This window comes from Mchenga conophoros, linkage group LG14 (assembly GCF_057382185.1).
Source record: "Mchenga conophoros isolate Kocher_MC1m ecotype Shallow Benthic linkage group LG14, M_conophoros_male_GT1.1, whole genome shotgun sequence".
In the NCBI taxonomy this organism is placed as follows: Eukaryota; Metazoa; Chordata; class Actinopteri; order Cichliformes; family Cichlidae; genus Mchenga; species Mchenga conophoros.
This window is the reverse complement of record NC_140539.1, coordinates 34,118,970-34,145,861: the sequence shown is the minus strand read 5'-3', so window position 1 is coordinate 34,145,861 and position 26,892 is coordinate 34,118,970. Positions and strand designations below refer to the sequence as shown.

Here is a 26,892-nt window from a genome sequence, read left to right as displayed (position 1 = left end):
AGTAGTATATTCTGATTGTAAATTTGTTGTTTGGTTTGAGTTGAGAGTGTTAATATTAGTTTGTTCCTTGATTTTTGGTGCCCACTTGCAATATAAGTTGGATTGTAGATAGGGGGCAGGGTTTAATAAGAATATTTTCTTCTTCCTGCTCCTTTTCACACATGGTTGCAGTGCTTTACTGATAGAAAGTGTGGTTGGTTTGTCTGAAAGAACTAACTGTGGAAACGGTTGTACCAAGTGTGTGAAATAAATAAAAAAATGAAAGAAGAGCTTTGGAATGTCCTTCAAGGGGAATGATATCGGAAGATTACTCAAAGAAATGAGAATAAAGCTGGTATAAAGAGAGTTCAGTTGACGAATAAAGGTGGTCAAACCAAACATTGATGCTCAAGATTGTTAGAATTGTATAAACTCTTTTTTAAAAAAAAAATCTTATATACTTTTTTCCCATTTGTGTTTGCACTTATTTCAGTAAATCACTGCACCTGTTTCCCATTCTGGCACTGCTGCCACTGAGCATTTCCAGCTCATCATTTCCAGCTCAGCCTATATGCAAAGAAACATGGGTATATGGCACTCTTAAGTTGTTCAATGAGCTTCAGGAGCCCCTTCAGAAACATATTCTCCTTCAGTTTTTTAGGTGACTCTAAACAATCTAGGTATGAGCTGTTCACAGCTGAACATTAGAAAGTCTTGTCTTTTTTTGAGAGTAAGATATCAAATAACCAAAAGGTTATGTGTTTGCAATTTAGTTTTGCTTATACTTTCTCATTTATAGTACCTGTGTTTGTTTAAAACCCCCTTATTCAATCTAGTCCCAAGAAGGAGACATTTGTCCGTCAGTATGCTTAACAAACATTACTTACTAAACATCACCTTGGTCCTTCCTGGGCTTAATCCAAAAGCTGCAGAAAAGTACCCACATGAGTATTTAGGTGTACCAACAACCTTGATCATAATACAAACAAGATTTTGGAGATTAGAGGTCTTTGACAAAAACTCAAATGCCCATTTCCCCCTGGTAATAAACCACAATCCCTTGCACTCACAAGGGAGTCAATTATATACATCCGATCCCTAGAGAATAGATGAATAAAAACATTTCCAAAACAGAAAGCTCAACACGTCCCAGTTTCCAGCATAGGACCTATAACTGCTTAATTTAGCTCTCTATATATATATCGTTTCTCCTTTTCCTGTCATTTCTGTCTTCTGGCTGCCCTCCACCAAAAAACTGCAGGATTTTTTTTAGAACAGAATAGAGTTTATTTATTTTGAACATGTAAATATAAATTTAAAGTAAAAGAGAGATGAAAACATGATTGTTGCTGACTTTGCCCATCTGGGAATCCACCTGTTTGAGATACCAGTGCTGTGCATCAGTTGCTGCGCCAGCCGCCATGGCAACCACTTACAGCCCCAATTACATTTACACTCCAGCCAAAATACACACACACCACTGTCAGACTGTTAGAGAGAGTGAACACAAAAACAAATCTGTGTATGGCTGCTGACTATTATTCAAGCTGTTTCCCAGTGTCAGCCACTGATGCAAAACTCCGCTGTGGGCTTCACTGCATTTTCAAATAGAACCTTATCTGTTAGAAATATTTAAAATGAAGATCAATGTATGGCAGGAGGCAAATGCCAAAACAGCTGCAGTTTTTTCATCCATGCATCCCAAAATTTTATGCTACACAACCCTCCTGACACAACTGTCCCCATTTATCCAGGTTTAGGACTGGAACTAGGAGTGCACTGGCTTGTTGTTCCCCGTGGTGAGGGTTACCCCTCTCCCTCAGATACACTAATAAGGGCTCATTTGAATCATTGTTTGACCTATCATGCATGTCTTTGGGCTCTTGGAGGAAACAGGAACACCTGGAGGAAATCCATGCGAACACAGGGAGAAAAGCATCAAACCCCAAATCTTTCACTGTGAGGTCTCAGCACTAACCACAGCACCACAGTTTCACTTTCAGCCATGTTTTTGAGAAATTTGTTTTGAGAAGGGTAGTGTGTTTTTTTTCTGGCAGGTTTATTAAAAGTGATGAGTTATGCATGCACAACACAGGAAACAGCAAAATTCATTAAGATGTGTGTATACATTTCAACATACGTACTTTGTGCAAGAACATTTATTGCATAAACAATAGTTCCATTTATGTGAATTTGTTACAAAAGACAACCTGTATGATATTTTTGGTGAAGAGCCCACGGATCAAATAGAAGTTCATTCTGTTGAATACCTGGTGTTCACAGATGTGCTCTGTTTTACCTCTGAAAGCATCAGCACAGACCGTAGGTGAGGGACACGACTCCTTACATTGCTACACACAATGGCAGGGGCAGCGTTTTGTCACCACAGAAACCATTAGTTTCTTGGCAACATTTCGATCCTCTCTAGCTGAGTTTAAAATCAAATCTAATGACGGCATTTCAGCACTTGAGTGAAATAAGAATGTTGGCGAGCAAAGTGCTGGTAATGGCTTTGGCAGCATATAAAAAGATATACTGTATGTGTGAAGGGGAAAAATGATATTGCACAGAAAACTTTGGCTTTTTAGGTCTCAAATAATAATAATGGAAAAGAAAAAGAAATGCAGCGCTTTCTAGCAGCTGCTCATTTGTGTTTCGCAACTAGACCTTTAGGCTCGAGACCTGTCATCTGTAATGGTCTCGGATGATAAGCGTTAAAAGGATAGCATGCATCATCACCATCATAAATGTCAACCTATTAAAGTAAAGCAACATTCCTGGCGTGCAGCAGCAGTCGAGCCACTAGTTGTTTACCCATATTAGTAATTCACCCACTCAGACTGACCTCTGAACCTCCCAAACTGATGCCATTTTTAATTAGTCATTATTAAGCAACTGCTCAGCCTAAGGAAATGCAGAGGGATCTTCTCGACTGCTATATGCTTTAAGCAGCTCTATGTAAAGATCCTCGTTTTGTCATCATTATCACTGTTATTTTTGTTTCAAGATCCTTTATTTGTAATATAATGTTATGGAAGGTTCCCCCTTAAATACATCTCCCTGCTTATTTTTCTCTGTAGCGCCATCACATTCCCTAAGGGTAAACCAATTTACATTCTTGTTTTGCTCTTCAGATCCATGCCAGTTTCCATGACAACATAGTTTCACTTTTTCATCCTCTCTGTCTTACTCCCTCAGTCTCTCTCTCTCTCTCTCTCTCATTTCCCACTGCTCCTTTCTTATGTTCTCTTGACCTTCCTCCAATGTTTTTTTTTCTTTCTCTCTAAATACCAGCACCCAAATTCCTCCTCTCCTCTCGCTTGCTCACCTAATTGAGCTCATTCCTCTGCTTGCCATATACAAGCAGAGAATAATGGACTCAGATAAAACATGTCTCATGGGGGGAGGGGGATGAATTCAGAGCATCTTTTTTACATTTTCATCATAATATACAAACGCAGCAAGCTCTGCCTGAAGGCTATTAAACATCTTTGGGCTGGTGGTGCCTGGAGATTAAAATGAACTGAATTAAAAACAATGTGCAGCCGAGGTTTTTCTTTTTTCGCTGATTAATAAATTACACCTGCTTGACTCAAAGAGAATAGGAAGGAAAGAATGATGCCACTATCAAATGACTCTAAATTACTTAATTTCATTACAAATCTACTTTTTTATTTGTAATAGAATGAAAAAAAATGTGGAATTTACCAAGTGGCATAATCAAAAACCTCCAACTATTTGATTTCTCAGTGCTGACAACAGGTGTGACGGTACTTCTTCGTCTGATTAATGCCAGACCTTTCTGTCTTGTCTGGAAAGAGAAGGTCAAGCAGAAGATGGTGAGCCTCTAGCACACCAGTGTGCCACCTTTCACTCCTCGTCTGCCGGTGCGGGAGTCACAACAGGTCAATTTCTCTTTTTTTAATTTGTGATTATTTTCTTCATCTCAATTCTGATTCCACTCCACTGCCAATCTGTTTTAGTCCACTTAGTCTTGGTTAGTCCTTCCTCTGGGATTTTTTTAGTGTCCCCTTTCTTAACATTCAACTAGTTGTCTTTTAAAACCAAGGTAGGATTTCTTACTCACCCTCAGAAAATTCTTGCATTGCTAGTTGCTCAAAAAAGAGGCAACTGTCAATGATGCAGTTTCAGTGAATGCAGTACATCTGGACAAGGAAATTGTGTGATGTGCTCTGCTCCTGAACAATGTCTCTTGATTGTGCCACTTAGTTCGGGTGAGGTTTGGAGCAACCATCACGGGGAAATTGTGGATGCCTTTGCTACTCCTGGATATAACCCCCTATTTTCTTGATGAAAGTACCCGAAGTCCAATCTCAGTTTAGCAACGCTTTCGGGAAGAAATGCCTCGAAGTTCACCTGAGGCAGTTTTACCAAGCCTACTTCTGCTACCCAAACCACTAGAGGGAGCATTCAACTGAAAAAAGATGAAGGGTTTAACAGTGCAACAACTGGATCCTCACTCTGAGCAACTTTATAATGGTTCTCCCAAACATTCAGTTACTAAACATCTCTTTCTAACTGTTTATGCAGTGGGTGGATGAAATCAGAGTTTTCTACTGCACGATGGTGTCCATTAGGAAAGTGGTGTGGGAGCTGAGATGGAAATGGTGATTTCCAAGACGGCATAGGTCTTATCAAATGGAAATAAAACACTTAACTGATTGAGTGATTCTTGGATTTCATCGCTTGGTGCACTTGAAATCTGTAAATCAAAATTTTATTTCAGGGATCTTACATCAGTATCATCTCGAATTAATATAAATATTCAGATAATCTGAAGAGAAAGGGAAGCAATCCACCCTCGGACAGCACAGAAGTCCAGCATGACATATCAGCATAGTGACATACGGATGCCCGTGTGGCCACACTAATTATTGTCAGCGACTGGGAGTGATATGGACTCGAAGAGAAATGCAACGTCCTGCCCTTCTACATCTTGAATAGTGGGAGTCATGAACCGCTGCAAGGTGACGCGTCCTCTGATTTCCACCGAAACTTCAACCTAGACACGGCGTGTTATTAATCATCACCCGAAACGCCGTCAAACTGCACCAGCTCCTTTTCCTATCAAACAGCAGGATCGGGACCATCTTGCGCAGTGTTACGGCGGACGGAGCAAGCGGTGGCGGCCACTCCGGGGAATGTCGATTGGCCGTCAGTCCTGACATCGGCCTCTTCTGATCTCAGACAGCAGCCAAATGGGGTAGAGTACACAGCATTTCAAAACACTGCCACTGCCGAGACATGCTAGCTGTTCGCACATATTTCGGAGCTGTCTTCGTAACGTGTGGACCCGCATAACTTTCCCTTCCTTTTAGGAAGTCTTCGGGTCGCTAGCAAGCCAATAACAAAGTTCAAATCCCATTAGCTAGCACTGGTTCGCTTGCAGATGTGTGCTACGGCAACGTCAGCTTACGAGCAAGTAGCCTAGCGAAGACATGAATTAGCATGCTAAGTTAGCCCGTGGACCTGGCTGGCGCACCAAGTCTCCACTCAGGAGCTCTGGCTGGGGTTCACATCAGGGCATGTGTCCTTAAATTCTCCTAACAAGAATGCGGTGCTTGGCCAACTTTATGTTTCACTGGTCCCCGTGTGCCGATGGGGACACTTTAATGCAGATGTGTAAATTTGACCGCTAGCTAATCTGAGAGTCTAAGCCAAAGCTGCATTTGAATGGTTTTTGTGCTAAACAGCTAAACCGTGTTCAGTGGGTGACAGGCTGCGTAACGATACCTGTCACTTAAACACAGGCTCAGCGGGGGCATGTAGAGCACGACATGCCGCTAATATCCCCGCTGCTCAACTATTACTGTCTGTCACTTTACTGTTACCCCATTCAGCGTTATTTTAATTTAGGAAAATGACCATTGTTTTAAAATGTTTTTACTTTAATAGGCACGCTTGCTGCGCTGTGATTCAGTTACACAACGGCTACAGAAGCGTGTTATAACAAGATTTGTATATTAATACAATTACAACAGGCGTGACATGGTAAAAACACAACGGCAATTCTAGTTTTATAGCTAATTGCGTTGACGAGGGTGCCAAGTGTTTGCATAATTGTTTAGGGACACACTCTTTGCCCCTCACCTGTTTATCTTCACCACTCTCTCTCTTTCTCTCTGTATGTCCGCATATGTCATATATATTTCTGTATGCATGTGTGCTTGATCTCAAGTATAAAACTTATAGCATCCCATGGTCCTGCCAGTTCAGCCTGTTGAATATGGGGTGACAGTAAAGCAGTTACTTCATACTAAGGCTTTTCTCTTTTTGGTACATAGCCTCTGCTCATGTGTGCACTGGCACTTCATGCTGTGTGTGTATCTACAATATCCTGGTGAGCTATATATAGCACCTAACAGAGTTTGCAACTTGATCCGAATTGTCTTTCAGGGCTTCAGTACCCTCTGTGTTTCTTTCCATTGGAAGTGAAACATCTCTCAGCATCTTTTCTTTTCCTTTTTAAAAAAAAATGCTATATATGTCTTTACCTGAAGATTAGTCCACAGCCTACCTGTAGACCTTCATTGACTGAAGCCTGTTTTTTTTGTTTTTAAATGTGTTTTGTCCTTTGGGGCTGTCTAAATGAGGCTGTAGTGGATAATGATGGAAATCTTGTGCAAGGCAATTAATCCACTATGTAAGGGCATAATGAACGAAATATTATTGGTGTTGTTTTTCACTACATGCGCAGCGCTTGACAAAATACATGGACGTTTTGGTACTCGGGCACACTTAGAAGCACACGCATAAAACAAGTGACAGCGCCAGTGATGATTTGGCAGTCTTTCTGTAACAGTAGAAAGGAAAGAAAGCATAAGTAAGCATGTATGCATTCATTGATTATATTCTAGGCATGAATGAAAAGTCTATTTCCTGTCTCCCTTTTAGTCCAGAGTTGATTTGAATGAATGCGTTCAAGCAGACACAGATTTGGTGAGCTGCTGACAAAGTGTTTCTTATCTGGTTAGGTGATCTGAGAACTTTGGGGTGAGTTACAGGGAGCGCTGCGAAGGTGAGCTATGAAAGAATAATGTGACATTGAGAACATTTCCACACCATTGAATATACTAAGACACTTTAGTACCAGAATCTATAGACTAGTAGGGGAAAAACTGGGCAAATCCTCAGTCTAAATGAAAGTGCACTACGACTCAGGTGTGTAGTTCACGTTAATGTCACAGAGCTGTTGTTTCTGTGCCTTTTCTCTGTGCTTATCTTTTGCATGTTTTGCATACAGTCCTGTCAGTGGATCATACTGACCAGTGTGCGCTGGTTCTCAAAGCTCTCAAATGACATCAATACCCCTTGCTCACACCAGGCACATTCAGAGCTGTGCATTCAGGCTCTTTAACTTTAGTTTGTCCGGTCAGGTGAAAACAATGCCATTTGAACTCTGCACAGCATAACAACAGTGAGTGTGAAGGTGTTAGTCCTTTCCTGGGATGCCGCTTAGACGTGACAGGGGAATTTGAAGCAACTACAGGTTAGATGATTTAAACTGTATCGTTGCATTGATGCAGAAACATAGTTTATAAGGCCAGTGATATTCTGGATGATTTAAAGAGGAAGATATTTTTTTAATCAAACTAAGTATTTGTGATACAAAACCAATTGCAGAAGTGCTCCCACGCTTCATCATTGCTGAGCTTACATGCTTCCTTTTCCAATCACTCTTGAACTTTAGCCAGATCTAACATTTACTATAATTTAGACAGCAAAAGCCAGACATGTGCAAAAGCTTAGATGATCTGGAGGTAATTTCCCACCTTGAGTCCAGTATTTACACATCAGCTTGTTTAATCCAGGTGGACTTTCCTCTGGGTTTTCTTTCTTCTCTGGACAGTCACCTTTCTGCTTCTACCTCTGACCAGCTAAAGGTTGTAGTGATAAGATTTTTTAAAGTTTCTCATTCTAGAATTTCTGTGTACTAATTTAGTTAAAGGGTAAATTGTTAAGGTCTTGTTTTGTTTAGTGTATACTTTTGGTTCACTGCTTTTTTGGGGAATAAATCTTCTAATGGTCTCCAGAGGGACACCAGTTGGCTTTGCGTTCTGTTACCATCCATTTTCTGTTGTTTATCTAAGTTTGGCTTTTTGGGGGCAGTAGTCTAAACAAAGATGCCCAGGCCTCCCTCTCCTAGGCCACCTCTCTTTCTGCTTTTCTGGGAGGACATCAAGACTGTTGCAGCAGAGAGACTCAATCAATCCAGGGTGTCCTGGGTTTGTCCCGAGTCTTCTCCTTCTCTTCTAATAGGTGACCAGGGGCCATTCTACTCAGATTTCCAAAACACCTCAACCGTCTCCTTTCAGTGTAGATGAGTACCAGTCTACTACCTGCCTGCCTTTCTTCTGAATGACTGAACTCTTCTTTGGGTAAATCTTATCATCAAGATGGTGAGTTTAAGAGTTGTGTGGACCTCCACGCGACTGCTCTGACTTATCCACCGAGACTTTATCTTACGATGCACCACCTGCTTACCAGGTGGCGGAGGTCAAAGAAGTATATCAGGAATGACATGACTGACTCCATCAGTCTTTGTCTTTGTCTGCCACAGAGTGCAATCCTTCAGACACCCTTAAAAGGAATTCAACAGATCTAAAAAGTTAGATGTTATTGTATACTGCATGATATTTGTTGCATAAAACTTATTTTCATTTAGATCGTCTTTGACCTGCATGGACAAACATTGTGTCTGGTTGCACAGAGTGGCCATCCTCTCCTGTGCAGACTGGGAAATGTGTGTTCAGCTAGACACTGAATGGCTTCTGTCCCTCAGTCTTCCATTTCCAGCTGCTTCTGTGCTGTAATGCCTGCCTTCTGTCTATACTGAGGCTGCAGTTCAGCCTTTTTCTTTGCTCCAGTTGGCTTTCTTCCCAGAATGTGCTGGAAAGGATACAACCCTTGACCCTCTGTACAAAATGAGCCCAGAATTTCCTTATCCGTGAGCTGAGGAAAAACTGCAAATTGAAAACCATGAAAAGATTTCCAAACTGTGAAGGTCTTTGTCTGATCTACGTGTGAAATGTTTACATTTCCAGGCATTAGCAGCTCAGACTACACGTGAATCAAGCATGTGAAATATCCACCCTGTCTCTGGCACATGAACTCAGGTCATCCTTCCTGTTGTCACTGTTCAGTTAGGCCTGTTATATCAAAAGGCAGCAATGCAGCATAGCAGGGGATTGCTAACAAATACTCCACCTACCTCAAAATTATCACCAGCCAATCCATGAAATTAATCTTTCTACAACTGCAATACACAAAACAGTTCTGAGTTCACAGATTGAGAAAATGAAACTTGATCTTTATTTTACAAACTAACCAAAAGCTTAAAATAGCAGAGACTACCTTCTCTTATCTCTACATGAATTTAGCTTTCTTCAAAGCATTAACCAAATGTTTTAGAGTTTTACAAGTTACTTGTACACAGTAGGCTGTTATTTGAACGCATCTATCATCCAGTAACTTGGTTTTCCATTGACTACTCAGATGATGCCTGTTAATGTTCTTTAGATGGTCTAATCCATTAACTGCTAAACTATTCAAACTCTAAAGCTTTGTTTTGGGGTTTTTCAATTTTAGTGCTGCAGAAATCCTTCGGTGTGTGTATAATAACTGGATTCTTATACATTTGCACATGTGTATCTGTACACATAAGGGAGACAAGTTAAAGGAAAGACTTGAACTCTTGCATTCCTTTTATTGATAGGGATGGTTGCTCTATTATTCTGTAGAATAATTGTCCTTGTAGAAAGTGGTTCTGCAAAGCAATACAACATGTTCAGAGTATTCACCTTTACCCTATGATGAAACATTCCTATCCTGATGGGAGTGGCTTTTTCCTGGATGACATTACCCTCCTTCAGAGAGCATCATGTTCATGGGTTTAGCATTGAAAATTATGTGAATCATATCATTTGGCCTTTGCATTCAGCAGACCTCAGTCCAATTGAATGCTTATGGAAGATCTTTGTATTACCACTGCTATCATCAAGAGGGAAGACGTATCTTTTGGAAGAATTGTCTTGCATCACTGCAGTAGAGTTCCAGAGACTTTAAGAATCAACGTCAATATGCACCGGAGCTCTTTTTGCAGCATGTGGTGGCTAAACATCTTATTTAAAATCCATATGATTTTTGCCCCATATAATTCGTTACTTGTTACATCACGGTAAGTTAGAATACAAAAGAGGAAGTGTTTGTCTTCAGACAACTTCCGTTGAAGTGAACAGTTGTTGTTTTTTTTGTAGCCTTTGCACTATTGCAGGACCTTTGCTCTGCACATGGTTAGTCTATATTTATACTGTGCTGTGACATGTTTTGTTTCCATGGCAATCTGCCACAACAGTGCCTGTCACCTGTGCGCTGTCCCACAATGCACTGCAGTTTACTGCTAGAAGTACTATAAGCAGAGTGACAGTTGAGAATGCAGCACTGAATAGCACAGAGTTAAAATCTGTGGATAAACTTTTTCCACATGTAAACACGTCTATTTTTTTTTCCCCTTTTAATCAAAGGTTAGACAAGCAGTATCCTCATTTTTTTTTTTTTTTTTTTTTTTAACAGGAGATAAGGGCAGGAGGAGGAATGGAAAGACTTTTGCAGCAAAGACTATAAACCGAAAGAAACACATACCAATATCATTGAATATGGTCAGTAATTCATAAATGGGGAGTTTATGAATTATTGGGGAGAGCTCTAAACAGAAATTCCAAAAATGCAGTGTTCATTTATCCCTGTTTCCTCCAGGCAAACTTCTGAATAAGTTCTGTTTGTTCCTTTTTTGCATGCATTGCCATATGGCAAAAATATGTTGTCCTTCAAAAATGGGAAATCTGACTTTCTCTGTGCAGAACACACACAAATCAGCGACATCACCACTACATTTTTTTTTTTTTTTTAACTTTTTGAACATTATCAGTAGTTTCTTTGATGATATGCTGCCATTTTTTTTTTCATCATCAGATATGGATAGTGATTTCCAATTAAATAACCTTTTAATGTTTGAGACCCAAGTGGGTAATATGTATATGAACACATTTTTAAATTGGTTTGTATTGCAGCAGAAGCTTGCAAAATTGGAAATGTCATTCACTAGAGAAAGTTTAAAGGCTGAGATTTAACATGTACTGATCGCTGTCACTCAAAAGTAGTTTGACATTACTGGTCACATTTGGTTTTTTCTTTAGTGAAAATTGGCAGGAACTTGATGGCTGATTCAACATATTTAAGCCTAAGAGAGCACTTATCATCATCCCTGTTAATTTTCTAAAGTTGCATGGCTTGCAGATCAATTTGGCTGCTGGAGGCTGACAAAGCAATGTTGTATTTGCCTTTCAGCTTTGTGTCGTCCCTTTGATTGTTTTTTTTTTTTTTCTTTCTTTTTGCATTTAATTGTCCAACATTTAATTGGAGTATCAGTTGTGATAGGTGGAACATGACTCCAAAAGGCATCAAGTAAAAAAGGAGTTATACTTTGCAAAATTTTAGAGAAGCCTTTCTTTTAATTTTTTTTTTTATTGTGCACAGTCTTGAATGGGTACCCCTTTCACTGTCACTCTGTGACAGTGTTTACAAAGATTTCCATTCTTACATGCTTTGTTAAAGCTATGGCTTTTTCACAGTTGCCATTAGTGAAGGCCAATGTTATAAATATAATGACTTCTCAAATTATTCCAGGAATCAGCACCTTAGGCTCCCTTAAGTAGTTGTCCAAACACTGAAGAAGAAAAAAACTCTCCACAAACCAGGAGAAAGCAGTAAGAAGATTTCAATTCAATTTTATTTATGTAGCGCCAAATCACAACAAAAGTCACCTCAAGGTGCTTCATAGGTACAGAGAAAAACCCAACAATCACGACCCCCTATGAGCAAGCACTTTGGCAACAGTGGGAAGGAAAAACTCCCTTTTAACAGGAAGAAACCTCCGGCAGAACCAGGCTCAGGGAGGGGCGGGGTCATCTGCTGCGACCGGTTGGGGTGAGAGAAGGAAGACAGGATAAAGATAGCTTGGTGGATTCTTTGTGTCGTCCAGAATGGATTCTTGCTGCCAAAGGGGATGTTAACAGGCCATTTGGCACACTGTTACAATGGCGAGTGCCCATATTAAACTATTTATTATAACCAAAGTTTAATATAATGAAGTCATCATATGTAGAAGTAATTCTATGAGCCAAAAGCTTGGATTTCAGGCTTCTCCAAATACTCCATATATTGCTTCTTCATTGGTTTTTCTTCTACTATTGGAAGTGTATGATATCAAAGAGAGTAAATATCATGAAAAGGTCACCTAATGCTGAACGCGATAGTCCCACCCATCTGCTGTTCAAACCTTCCATTTTTGAGAGGTAGCCAATCAAACGTTTAATGAGAATTAAAATTGCAGCTTGGTTGAGAGCTTAGACGAATTGAGGACCTGCAGAGCAGGATAAATAAATAGTACTTTTGATGTGTGAATAATGCAAAGCTATTCTAGTAACTTAATCTTCTGCATTTTGGAAATCCTATACTTTGCTATCCACAGTAACACTTTATATATTATCTGTATCTGCAATATTTTTTTCCTCTTTTTATATCAATTTCACTATTTCAAACATCATCACAGTATGTCCCAGTCAAACTGTTCCTGCACCCCCCTCCTTCACTGTAATGATTGGGTGTCATAGTTATTTACACATTCTCAATTAAATGCCTTCAAGGCTGTCTGGGTTATGTCACTTTTAATAAAAATTTTCACGGCCCGTTATAGAGCTCACCGGTAGATTCACCAATAGAAATCTTCTGAAAGAGACACCGTGTCTAACTCTGGGGAAAGCGGTTAGTGGTGATAAGGGTGACAATTTGGGGCTTGTTTACAACCTTTGTGTATGGAGTTGTGCATGTTGGAGCCACATTAACCCACATTTGTGACACACATTTAACTTAACAACATACAAAAAAACCATATTAGAAAATACTTTAAATCCAGTTATTGTAAAGGAATATGGACAGACGATTAGATTTAGTCTATGTATTTTGGTGGGAATTTATTTGAAGAGAGAATCTATCATTAGGAGAAGCCACAGTAATCATTTCCACTTCCAAAAGAGTTACTGACATGATCCTTACAACTTGCATTTATACTTTCTAACCTCCCCTTTTTCTAGACCTTTGCAAGGTTTTAAGTTGAATTAGTCCTTCACAGAAGCGATGTTATGTGAAGTCACACAGGTTGTGTTAGCCGTGACCTTGCTGTAAGGTGGAGCACAGAGCGGCAAATCACATTAAACTTGGTTTCCTTCTCTTAGACTACATTTTGACTGGCGCCAAGTGCAAATGCAGTTTGTTAAACAGCTAATGTCTAAAAAGTCAGTTTAACTGTATGTGCTCTTGCCTCACACACATTATTCATTCATTAGTACTGTTAAACACTTTGGCCTCTGTTTACTACTGGTGATCAACAGAGCAGCACTGTGTATTCGTATTTAGTTCTCTCCGTGACCTTGCAGGGCTGCACATGGGTAAAGATTGCATTGAGGCTTTCTGCCAGACTCTCCAAGAAATGGCTAACGTTATTGAAAGGGTTGTATTTTAACCCAGTCATCTTTTCCCAAGCCCAACCTTGTGTTTTTATTGCCTAATCTGGAATAAACTGAAACTGAAAATCAGCTGGAGCAGAAGTTTGTAGAATTTGCAGAACCGTGGCAACAGTGTCTTTTGTGGCCGTTTGCAGTGGTGTGTTAAATCTTCTGGGCACGTGAACACAACAGGTGAAAAGTAGTAATACAGCGGCTCAACTGCTGATACAGCAAACACAAGGATCTAAATAAAAACCAGAATTTATACTGTCTGCAATAAATGGGCAACTCGGTGTAACAGAAACTAGTGTTGCCATCTGTTTTACTGAACTGATAACATAAACCTTTTGACACGCAGCTAAACCTCTGATGCAATGAGATGACTTGTCTTAGGAGCAAAAAGTACTAAGCTGACAGCTAACAACCAAACATGAAGCAAGACACAGCAGTTTGACTGTAAAATATTTCACTGATGCTAAAATGTTAAACTATGCTGAGCTCATAGAGTAAAGCCAAGTTTAAGCTTTTTTTTATTTTATTTATATTTTTAGACATTTTAGACATTGCAGAGCTAATTGATTGTACAGTGATCAAAAGTAGTTAGCAGCTAGAAAGACTTGTGACCCACACTAGCTTTAGTTATATACACAATACATTACCTCTGATTGCTGTATACTCAGAAAAACTCGTGTTATGGTGAAATTTAGCGTGGAAGTACAGCAAAGAGCATCTGAAAAAAGAATAAATAAAAAAAAAAAAATGCTGAAAAATAGAATATAGCAAGCATCTTCTACTCTCATAGTCAAATTCCTTTTGGCAAATATATTCAAAACACTCAGCAAACCTCGAGCCTTAACTGAGAGAAATGATGTTTGTTTCCCTCAATTTCTGAAAGAATGTAAGAGCATATGTGTGAGTGTGATGGCCTGCGTTATGTGCATTTATCTTGCATATATTGGCTTTACATGTAAACATCATGTGTTGTGGATTTTAAAACTCATTGAATTATTCCCCTTGCTTGTTTGGAGCACAAATTGGACGCAGCTGGACAAGATCCAATTTTCAAACTGAATTTGCTTCTCAAACAAGTTGTGCAAATGTCAAATGGGGAACATTTTCCTTACCACATTAGACCTCGCTTTTGCATAAGCACGTGTCCAGCTGACACTTGCCTTTAAAAGCAATGGAAAAATGTTGGTTTGTGCACAAGACAAACTTTTATGAACTGGCTCCTGAGGATTAAGTTTTAATGTGGGCTAGAATGAGCAGCTGCTCTAACTTAGTAACTGGTAGTGAATGTGCTCATAATACAAAACTACGCCGAGAGATTTACAGTGTATGACTGAGGTTGATACTGTACATCATTGGATGTTATTTTACATTTCGTATTTGGAAAATTGAATCATCTCCATTTAATCAACAGTTACCAATTGAACTTGTTTGTCTTAAGTAGATACTTCAAGTTAACTCAGTAAATATTGTGCACATGAGTATAAATCCTTTAATTGTACACACCCTGCTCTGCTTGGCGCAAGACAATAACTTCTGTTCTCGCAACCAAAGGCAACAGTCTTTACAGTAAAGTTATCATCTCATCTGTCTTGCTCGGAAACAGTGGCATGCAATGTCATAGGCTGCAGTATGCATCGCATGACTTCATGGATATCTGTAACTTTAAACAAGAGATGCCATTTATGAAGTACTACCCCCCCTGGCTGCTGGCATGTACATTTCCTATGCTGGGGATAACATAAGAGCTGTTTATAATATTTTACTCAATCTATTTGCATACACAAGCATTTGCTAAATATTATGAAAACATTACTTTGATGCAAATCAACACTATAAATGACTTCCTCTATTAGCTACAGTACGAGGACAGGTTAAACAAAAGCTGAAATTTATAGCTTTTATGAAGGTAGGCTGGTTGGCAGTATTGCAGTATAACAGAGTGCATTAGTTGAAACTAAGCTGGGATCTTCAGAGTCTTGGAACACTGGCATATTTGAAAAGAGGCAGTTCAAATATAGACACACTTCCTGTCAGTCTCCATCAGTCCACTGAGTGAGCATTTCATTTAAATAGCTGCCTAGACAGACTTAGTTGTTGACATTCTTGGATGACTGAGCAGAATTGTTTATGAATAGCAGAATTTCAAAGTTGGGTGAATGATTTGGATATTTAGATGCTGAAAGAATTTATTTGATTGTGTACCAAAGTGTTCTTTTCTCTTTAATTACTGTTGTGTTTTATGGAAAGTGTAAAATGAGTACTATTATGCCTTTTTAGTTTTGGGTTTTTAAATTTTCCCCCCCCCACAACATTAGAAAGGAAAGTGCATGTACTTGTGTGTAATCTTGAGTCGTTGAGGAGCAACTACCAAGCTGAAACCCAGTGCACGGTCACCGCATTAGCTTTTGCATGTGCTAACTATGAAGTTGGCAGGGCCCTGTAACTATTTATACCGCCATGCGACAGAGTCATTTTTAACATATGTTGCAGCATCTCTCTCAATATAATCAGGGAATCTCTGAGCTGATGCCTGCTTATGCTTAATTTTGTGTCACCACCTAAAATCCCCATTTTGAACCAAGAAATATACATTTAGTTCTCTGTATTAATTCTTTCTTTGACAGCTTGACTGTTGCATCACAAAAACAAACTACATCATGATGACGTGTCCTGTTTTACTGTATGCAAACAGTGCGTACTATAAAACTGTGTGTGTGTGTGTGTGTGTGTGTGTGTGTGTGTGTGTGTGTGTCAGTTGACTTTTCAAAAGGCTGAGCATACTTTTTGCAGTCAGCCAATGAAGTACTCAGGCCTGTAACCCCCCTCCCCACCTCCAACCACCACCACTATGCACCTTATGCTTGCATTTGTGCTGTGTGCTAGCAGTGTAGTGTGTTGTCATTTACTGAGGCACATGTATCTGAATTGCTACATAGAGTGTATCAATTTGTGCAGCTTTTGAAGTTACTTCTGCATTAGTTTCTTATTTTTGGGGGGCTATGTAATTGGTCAGTACGGCTGATTTATTAGTTTGGTAATGTGCAATTTATAAAGAAGCACTCCCCAGTTACATAACGAGCTAGAGGCTAGAGTATATTGGTCTATATACATTTCCAGAGTGTGTCAGCATGTTCTTTAGCACACTTAAGACTTGAATCTTAATTGAATGTATAATGAAACTCCATCATCTCTGCTCTTACCCATTATGGGAGGCTGAGTCTTATCCAATTTCAACTTGGGTGTAAAATTTATCAACATCTTTCATTAAAGGGCCAATATTTTAGAATTTGAGATGCATATGACAACACCATATTTGAAAACACCAGAAATAACTGTAGGAGACCGTATTTGATCAGGAAAGCCACAGTCTGTGTGACCAGATGGAGAGCTATAATCTTGTCAACATGAACAGAAAAGCTAGACGGCTAGATAGAATTTTCAAACCTGACAGAAATTAAATGAATAGGGATTTGATTTTTACTTTATTTCATTAATTGCACAGATGTCAGGTTGATCTGATTTATTGTACTTTTCAAATGTCACCATAATTAAGTACTTTATCATATCTCAAGCTTGACTTTTAAAAATATTATGCTTGTGTGGTGAGGTCACCATGTAATCAATGCAGATGACACCAAATAAAGTCAGTATTTGACCCCTGTTGCTTTCTAGAATAAACAAGTTGCTGGAAATATTTCTCTTGAGAATGTTTTGGTTCTTTTGGTCTATTTTAATTGTTTGGCTGCACATCCATGATGTGAATCTCTTGTACCTCCACATCCTGAAGATGCCCTATTGTATTAGCATGTGATGACTATAGAGTCCATTTGAATACAGTTAACTTGTTGCCATGTCATTTCATGAAGTCAAGAAGCAAGTTTGAGATTATTTAAGCCTTGGCAAATGGTTTGTATCCTGGTGGAAGCAGGAAGATTGGTACACTGTGGTCATAAAGGGATGGACATTGTCAGCAACAATACTCAGGTAGGCTATAGAATTTACACAATGCTCAGTTGGTGTTCCAAGAAGAGATCCCCCACACCATTACACCACCACTACCAGTCTGAACAAGTTATACATGGCAGAAAGGATCCTTGCTTTCATTCCATCTAGAAATTCTAATCCCACCTTTTGAATGTTACAGCAGAATTCAACACTTGTTTTATTACACAATGTTTTTCCAGTCTTCTATTGACCAGTTTTGGTGAGCCCAAGCTCACATTGCAGTCTCATTTCCTATTCATAGCTGACAGGAGTGGCAACTGGTGTAGTCCTTCCAGATCTGAGGCATGTTCAGAGATGCTGTTCTGCATACCTTGGTTGTAACGAGTGGTTATTTGAGTTACTGTTGCCTTCCTGTTGACTAGAAGCAATTTGGCCCTTCCCCTCTGACCTCTGGTATCAACAAGGCATTTAATTTCAGAGAACTGTCGCCCTCTGAATAGTTTCCTCTTCTTCTGACCCTTCTTTATGAACTCTGAAGACAGGTGTGTGTTTAAATCCCAGTAGATGAGCATTTTCCAAAACAATCAGGCCAACCAAAACTCACTGCAGTTAACTACAGTCAGTATAATTCTATACTGTCTGATTCTATATAATTCTATGCACAGGAATGTAAAGCCACACATGTATACACTGAATCCTTAACAATATATAAAATTGCAAGGCTTTTTTTTTTTTTTTTTTTTTTGCTTCAGTCCAAATAGCTTTCTGAGATTTGCTAAAACATGCACCTTGTGTATATTTAAAAAAAGAAAAAAAGAAAAAAGGTGGGTCCTGGCAGGTCAAAAAAACAAACAAACAAAAAAACACAGCAGCCACAAGGGTTACCACCATAGTAGGAAGCTTTAATTGCTCTTGCAGTAATATAAGACCACATTAATAACATTGATTTTTACTTCACCTATGTTGCTTTGCTTTTTTGTGTGTTTTGGAGAGGAGATGCATGCCAATCTCCTGCATAAAACGGAGAACAAACGAGAGACACAAATAGCAGTACAGAGTGTGTACTGCCACTGTGATGTAAATCCTTGGTTTGTAAAGTCCCATTTTGAAGATTCGAGTTGAGCGTTTCCACCATCGCTATCTTTGTTGCAAAAAACCAAAAACAAATGTGATGTATATTAAACATGCAAATGTAATATAAACTCAGTTCTCTCCATTCACTCTGAGACAGGCTTCATTTTCAAGCAGCCACTCACAAAGAACATTACAGTAGACATCCATACATGTTGCAAGAAGTGGTGGATAATGGCAGCATGAGGCTGAACTGTTTATAGTGTTCAAGTGAAACACAAGATTTACTTCGGTGACTCTTCAATTCTTCCACTTTTTCCAATTTAAGCTGCACCCTTATTGCCTTGATTCCCCTCAACATGCCAACAGTAGCATAAATGACAGAGTTGGCTTGATAACCACTAGACAGGTATTCATTTTAGCCGGCTCTTTCTTCTCATAAGTGTCCACTTGAAGGTCAGCCTGTCACCATATGATTAGTCTGCCTCCCCTTTGTGTTGCACAAAGCAGTGAGTCATACTTTGTCAACAGTTGCAACGTCTGACTGTCCCTGTTTGAGTTAATGAATGATGAAATCCTCAGCCAGTGAACAAGGCACCCTCCTGTGCTGACTTGAGCCAGTGTTGGTTAATGACTAATGGGAGCATTGTGTTTACCATTACCTGTGAAGGTGAGTGAGTGCTACAGATGGTTCTTTTGGAGCGGAACAGCTGACCTGATTGACTAGGATTGTGTCATCAGTCAGAAGTGTTTACACGCGATCTGCCTGATGTCAGCCAAAGATCTGGCCTAGATATTTATTTTAAACAGGGTTTTTTTTTTTTTTTTTGTTTTTTTTTTTGTTTTTTTTTTTTTTGACCAGCTAATCTTGAAACCTGCAAATATTGAAGAACTAATGTTTTCTGCACAGGTATCTTTTATGGGATGAACTCAGTCTGCTTGTTTAGAGCTAGTTGTTAGAATGCATAAAATATTTTTCACCAAAAACAGCTCACTGCAGTAGCAGATATTAAAAACATAAACTTGAGGTTATGGACATAGGCAGGTGGTGGTGTCAAAAGAGTGCCAGCTTGCAGCAGCAGATTTGATTTGAAGTCCTCCATTACTAATATTTAGCTTCATTCTTGCTTGGGAAAAGTCTGTTGTTATACCTTAACCTTTTCTGTAAAGAAAATAATTGAAAGTCTATGATTAGGGCCTCATTACCTGGGATCTTTGGTCACTCTAAATTACATTAAAGCAAAGGTAGATAGTTCTGATGATGTCTTGAGATTTGGTTGCGTGTCTAAATAGTCCAAAAATAAAATCTGTTAGTATCGAGTAGTTAGTTTATCTGTTTTGTGCTACAAGTGTGAAACAGGAATGAGTGTGTCTAAGTGAGGGAAACAGGATTTTTGCTAAACAGCATTGTATGTGGTGGAGTTTTTGCGGTTTGCAAAGTGTTTAGAAGAGGGCGGTACCTTAAACACTGCTACTGAGCTACTTCTGAGTTTCGGGTCCCTCCCCCAGCTCAAACTCAGTTTTGCACTCTTTGTCTTAAAGAGACAGTTACCTCGGTGTGTTTTTGGCCTTACTCTGTTATCAGTCTTTGGCTTTTTCTCTCTCTTCTGTCTCATGACGTTGACTTTGACCCACAGGTTGAGGACACATGACTAACAGTGTTAGCTGTAAAGGTCGCCGTCTGCCTCTGCTAATGATATTCCTCTGTTACTGTCCCCTAGGTCTATGTGTGGTCAGTGAAGCATCCTGGAAACCAGCATGGCGATGTGTCAGCTGAGTGTCTAGGTGAGATGAGGTGAGTGAACACGGCTTAAGTTTGGTTTAAACACCTAACCTAGAACCAGCCTTTAAAATACTGATCACTGATTTATTTATTTTTTTTCTTTTCTCCATCAGTGTCGCCTGTAAGCAATGTGACTCCACTGACTAACAGCCCAGCAGTTCTCCTTACCAGACCTTCACCTCAATCACCAGCCTTTCAAATGCACCCAGACAATAAACTGGCCAGTCATGGCAAGCAGGTCACCGGTGACAGCCGATCCCAAATACCCAGCGTAAATCAGCAGGCGCAGCAGCAGCAGCCAGGATCTGCTACCCACCTGGGTTCAAAGGGCATTGGTTCTGGCAACCATGGAGTCAAAACCAGCCAGTTGTCTCTGAGCAACCCTGGGCTCAAAGTTGGCAGCCAATCAGTGAGTGGCACTGGAGGGATGCTGAAAACCAAAACCAAGCGGGATCGGAGCGTCTCCATTGACTCTGGTGAATTAAGAAATGCTGTTCCTCCAGTCCTGGAGACAGATGCCAAAGGGGGTAAGACATGTATCGATATATAGAGGGTGCTCTGTAGTGAGTTCTTTTTTTTCTTCTAATTATGCATAAGTTCATTTCCTTTACCTCCCTATCAGCCAGATCTTTACCCGAAATACCAGATTACGTGCATTCACCTCCTCCACAGCAGGAAGTGAATACAAGGACTGCGAGGACAGAAGAACTTGTTTTCTCTCATGCTGAAATGCCCTGACCTTTCACTGAAGCATCAGAATTTCCCCCTGGCTTTTGATTGTTTTCGCCATGCCTTCACAGCAGTGACGTGTCTCAGATGAAAAAACATCTGGGGTTTCTGTAGTGCTCTGAGAGCAAGAAAGCTAATGTGGTTGTGACAACTTAGTAATGCTAGAGAGGATACTATTAAAACAGGAGGTGATGAGTGTAAATATTTTTGTTCATGTGGTTCAGTACAAAGTGCTTGATTTGCATTTGTTTGCTAGTGCTATTTTAAGAGTTCATCATGTGTTTTGTGAAACTCATCTGAGCTTCCTGTGCATTACTCGAACCTTGCACACGCACACATACACAAACACCACACACACATGCACAGAACAGAAATTGTCTTATCAAAGTTAATGATTTGCATTATGGGAACTTGCTTTTTGACCCCAAAAAGGGTGGAGAGTCCCCACAGTATGAATATGCAAACACAGTAATGTATCAATACATTAATAATTAACACAAACACACATAAAAACACTCAGGGATGAGGTGTGGTCCCAGCACATAGAGCAGCAGAGGCTAAGAGGAAAGAATGAAAGATTGGGTGGATTGATTCAGACCCACAGTATTGATCCATAGCACTACTGCAATATTATTCTTTGACAATTTGACAGTTTATCAAGTGATGTTTTTTATAAGAGAAGAGTTTCCTAACCATAGTAGCTGTATTTTGATTACTTTGATAGCTACTTCACATGGGATATGCCATGCCTTGAGAATTATTAAGATGCAGCTATGTGGGACAGATTAGTTTTAAGAGGTGAGCACGGTGTAATTAGATGCTATATCTTGTTTCAGTTTTGGGTATAACTTTAACAAATTTCTGCTGCTTTCTGACGTAGCAGGTATGGAATAAACTTAATCTTTCTAGAGATTAGCTCGGCTGGTGTTAGACTGTGAAGTTAGAAGCGTGAGCCTCAAGCCGAACTATACACTCATGTTCTCTTAAACTGTGATGTTTATTGTTGAGCAACTTAAGATGCATAACACACACATGATCATAATCTTGTGCGAGTCTTCCAGTTAATTTAGCGGCATGGGTTTAGACTTGCACCATTCTGAAAGTGGTACATGAAGATTGTGGGAAATTGCAGTTGTGATTCTTAAAGAAAAGTGGCCGACCTAATGGTGATGAAACTGACTCTTGTGCGCTATCAGGTTATCAGAGAGGAGTCCATGTCTGCACAGGGACTTTAGTAAGGTATTGTGCCAATGTGTGCCACTAGAGCGGCTTAATTCAGCTTTGGCATTGATTCTTTGCGATTCTGCTATAGGAGTAAAACAGTGCTATGGTGGTGAACAGAACTAACACTAACATTTAAGTTTCCCTTTAATTTGTCATCATTTATCCATTCACACAAACACAAATGTTCAGATCCATTTGGTTATCCTACATGTGTTATATTAGCCAGACCTTGAAATATGCAGTGAAAAACTGCCTCAGTAACTGTTTTTCTTAGATAAATCTGTAACTACTACTTTGAAAAAAGGTACCAGTCCTCCCTCTGCTGTTGGGTTGTCTGTACTGTCATTTCAATTTCCTTTTTCACTTTAACTTTATAGGTTGGGAGTGTGGTTACCCAAACTCATGCTTATTTGGAAGTAGTTTTACGCTGAAGACAAAAAGATGATCAATGAATTGTCATAAAGCTTATCTGGAAGCATGTGCAGTCAGTAATCAGAGAGATCAGAGTGTGCTGATCTTTTCTTTAACCCCTAGAGATTTATTCATCTTTTGAATTTGCTGTCCATTTTTGGTTCTCTGTTCTTTGTGGAAATCTTAGGCCAGCCACAGCAGTTTGGACCGACTGAACCACAGTAGCTCGTGTTCTCACAAAATCGTAACTGTGTTTTTTGGCTAAATGTTTTTATAAGCAACACTCACAGTAGTGTGAAAAGTGTTTGACCCCTTCCTGATTTCCTATTTTTGGTTTGTATGTTTATCACACTTAAATGTTTCAGATCATCAAACAAATTTAAATATTACACAGAGATGGCACAAGTAAACACAAAATGTGGTTTCTAAATGAAAATTTAGAACCTTCATGGTCCTGTGTGAAAAAGTGATTGCCCCTTAACCATATAACTGATTGGGCCACCTTTAGCAGCAACAGCTGCACTGAAATGTTTGTGATAACTGGCAGGGAGTCTTTTACAGTGTTGTGGAGAAATTTTTGCTCACTTATTTTTGCAGAATTGTTGTAATTCAGCCACATCGGTGGGTTTCTGCATGAACCACCTTTTTAATGTCATGCCACAGCATCTCAATCAGATTCTAGCCAGGACTAAACTACTCAAAACTGTATATTTTGTTTTTCTTAAGCTGTTGAGACAGAGGTTGGGGAACTCCAGGCCTCAAGGGCCGGTGTCCTGGAGGTTTTAGATGTGTTCTTGATCCAACACAGCTGACTTAAATGGATAAATTACCTCCTCGACATGTCTTGAAGTTCTCCAGAGGCCTGGTAATGAACTAATCATCTGAATCAGGTGTGTTGACCCAGGGTGAGATCTAAAACCAGGACACTGGCCCTTGAGGCCTGGAGTTCCCCACCCCTGCATTAACAGGTGGACATGCTGGTGTGTTTTGGATCATTGTCCTGCTGTAGAACCCAAGTGTGCTTCAGCTTGAGGTCATAAACAGATGCTGGACATTATCCTTCGAGATGTTTTGTTGGTATGATGTTCCTTTTCTGAAATGCTGTGTTAATTTTACACCAGATGTAGTGGGACTCAAACCTTCATCAGTCCACAGAATATTTTCAGAAGTCACGGGGATCATGCAGATGCTTTCATGCAGATGTGAGATGAGCCTTGTGGGGTTTTTTTTGGTCTGTAGAGGTTTTCTCCTTGAACTCTCCCATGGATGCCATTTCTGCCTAGTCTCTTTCTTACTGTTGAACCATGAACGCTGATATTAACAGAGACATGTTCTGGGTTCTTTTGTGACCTCTTGGTTGAGTTGTTGATGTGCTCTTGTAATAATGTTGGTAGGCCAGACACTCCTGGGAAGGTTCACCACTGTTCCAAGTTTTCTCCCTTTGTGTATAATGGCTGGAGTCCCAAAGCCTTAGAAATGGCTTTGTAACCCTTTCCTGATGGATAGATGTCAGTTACTTTGTTTATCAGGTGTTTCTTTAGTGACATGATGTGCAGCGTTTTGAGATCTTTTAGTGTACTTTATTTTGTCAGACAGGTTCTATTTATGTGATTTCCTGATTCAACAGGTGTGCCTGTAATCAGGCCTGAATGTGTTTAGTGAAACTGAACTCAACTTTCCAAAAAATGTAGATAATCACAGTTTGTCTGTGAAGGTTCTCAGTCATCCAGGCCATCGTAGTCTAAGGAGCTTGGAAAGAAAAGCGTTTGGACTTCTTTAGGTTGCTTGAAGATGTTTCACCTCTCATCTGAGAAGCTTCTTCAGTTAATCACAGTTAATTCAGGATTTACTTTTTCAAAGAGAACCAGGTAGGTTTGGATGAGTTTTCTCCCTTAATCAATGAAATCATCACTTAAAAACCACATTCTATATTTACTCCGGTTATCTTCGTCTAATATTAAAATGTGTTTGATGATCTGAAACATAAGTGTGACACATATGCAAAGTGCTAGGAAATCAGGAGGGGGGGCAAACACTTTTTCAAACCACTGTAGATGAGATGAATAAAGTTGGCACACAGTTACATAAAAAATGACGTACATACAGCTAAAATGCCAGTGAAATGTTTACCTGCAAGTTATTTTGATAAGCCAACTCTGTAATATTTTTTTATTGATTTCTTTTTTTTATATCGAGTCATTGGCGCAGAATCCGGTGCCACTAATTCAGATGTGGATTGTGAAAGTATCAGTCAAAGGAAAGCAGGGAATATAATCCAGTGTATTTTCAGTATCTTGTGTTCTTGTTCCAGATGGACATGCCTGGAATACCTTGTGAGGTGTTCGGGTGCTGTTCCTATCAGATCCCAGAACCACCACATAGTTCAGTATTTACAACATTTTAAATTTTGCACAAGCAGAAAGACTTCATATGCTGCTTATGATATTTTTTTCATCTTAGAAAATGAATGGGAGTGAACAGGTATGTGCACCTTCTGGCAAGAGCAGCTGAAGCATTTCTGCAGAAATGATTTAACCTTCTGGGGTCGACAATTGTGCCGGCGCAAATCACATGACTGTTTTAAGATGACATAGCAGCAATACGCAGCCATTTCAACTTGGGTGGAAAGCTCAGACTTCAACCTTTATACATTTTTTTTTTTTCAATCCTAGCAATCCATTTATGTGGATTTTATTGACAGTTTGATGTATATAAGGCCTACACCACAAAAATGAATTAAAGCCACCAAAATAATCGTGCTTATGTTCATGTTGTGGATACATTTTAATGTAAATAATATACAAGAGTTTGAGATGGTTTAACAGCATCATTGTCACATCTTAAAATATGTAAAATGCTGGATACGAAAGCAAAAATAATCTACATCACATTTAGTGCTATATTTTAAATCTCAAAGTATATATTTGGGATTCGGGTATTTGTCTTTGTTTAATATTGCAAAGCAACATTTACTAGCAATGGTTGGTGCTGCTCTCCCAAAGGATTGGATTTAGGGTTGGCACATATGGTTACTTTAACCTCACAGGATTAAACATGGTCAAATTAATTCATGATTCACCAGTTTTTACTAAAACGTACCTTGCAGATGCATACCATAGCTCTAGTTAAAAATAATCCCTAATTGACATGTCCTACATTTTACTCACAACTTCATTGTGCAGCCAATTTACCATTTTTATGACCATATTATGATTTTAAAGTGAGTCTGCCATTAGAGATGCTGTTCTGAGCTGTAAGTTGGAGCCCTGTGAACTTTCAGCAAGTAAAGCACATTGCATGTGAACAGACAAAGTTAGTTAATTAACTTGTGATTCTGGAAAATACAGTTGTACGTTAGTTGTAACAGTAAAGAGGAAATTGTATAACAGATGCATGAATGTGGATGTGTCTGTCTGTCTGTCCTCTAGAGGGTGTTATGCGCAGCAAGCGGCGGTGTGTTCTGGAAAAGAAACAGCCGTACAGTGGAGATGAATGGTGCTCTGGACCTGACACAGAGGAAGATGAAGACAAGCCACACACTACAGCCCACCGTGAGTGTGAATACCTCAACACAGTGGTGAAACACACTGTCATTTGCTTTTGTCTAAATATGGAAATAGTGTTACTGTGACCACAACAGTCGACCCCCCCCCCCGCGCGCTCCATCCAGCACGTCTGTTTTATTTTCTCTGAGGTTCAGTTGATAAATTATCTTTTGCTGTTGGAGTTCCTGCACACACAAAACACTAAGAAATAGAGATGTCTGCTTAGAATGCCTTACTATCCCCTCCACTGATGGGACTATGTTTTTTTTAGCGCACTCTGGTGTTGATTTCTTGTAGCCACATGAATTTGCTGGTATTTAAATAAAAATCCAAGCTATTTTAGAGAAATGAAACCACTGTGGGGCTTTTTAATTATTTATGTATTTTTTGTTTTATTGTTGTTGTTTCTAAGGGGAGCGAGGGCTGGCTGGTCCTATCCAGGGACGCTCTGATCGCTTGACTTCGGGATCCATGCCCGAATCTGGAGGTCCAGCAATGGGATGTGGGGTGGGACCAGGGCTAAAAGCAGATCCCCCTCAGGCTTCACAGCAAGTGGTCTATGTTTTCACAACCAACCTTGCCAACAGGTGAAAAATATTTGCAGGTCAAT

General features: G+C 39.6%; 1 protein-coding gene across 2 annotated transcripts in view; it reads left to right on the top strand.

The window, feature by feature from the left end:
* The first annotated feature begins 3,797 nt into the window (after positions 1 to 3,797).
* Positions 3,798 to 26,892, top strand: part of bcl9l (bcl9 like) — a 28,147-nt gene continuing 5,052 nt past the window's right edge. Inside the window, exons 1-5 of one of the 2 annotated variants that reach the window (XM_085244069.1) lie at positions 3,798 to 3,884; positions 20,312 to 20,385; positions 20,487 to 20,900; positions 26,166 to 26,288; positions 26,695 to 26,869. In XM_085244069.1, coding sequence (XP_085100195.1) covers positions 20,573 to 20,900; positions 26,166 to 26,288; positions 26,695 to 26,869 — 626 coding nt within the window. In that variant the 5' untranslated portion in view covers positions 3,798 to 3,884; positions 20,312 to 20,385; positions 20,487 to 20,572. Of the gene's footprint in view, positions 3,885 to 4,851; positions 5,204 to 20,311; positions 20,386 to 20,486; positions 20,901 to 26,165; positions 26,289 to 26,694; positions 26,870 to 26,892 lie in introns of those variants that run through there. The other variant, XM_085244068.1, reaches the window with a different exon arrangement.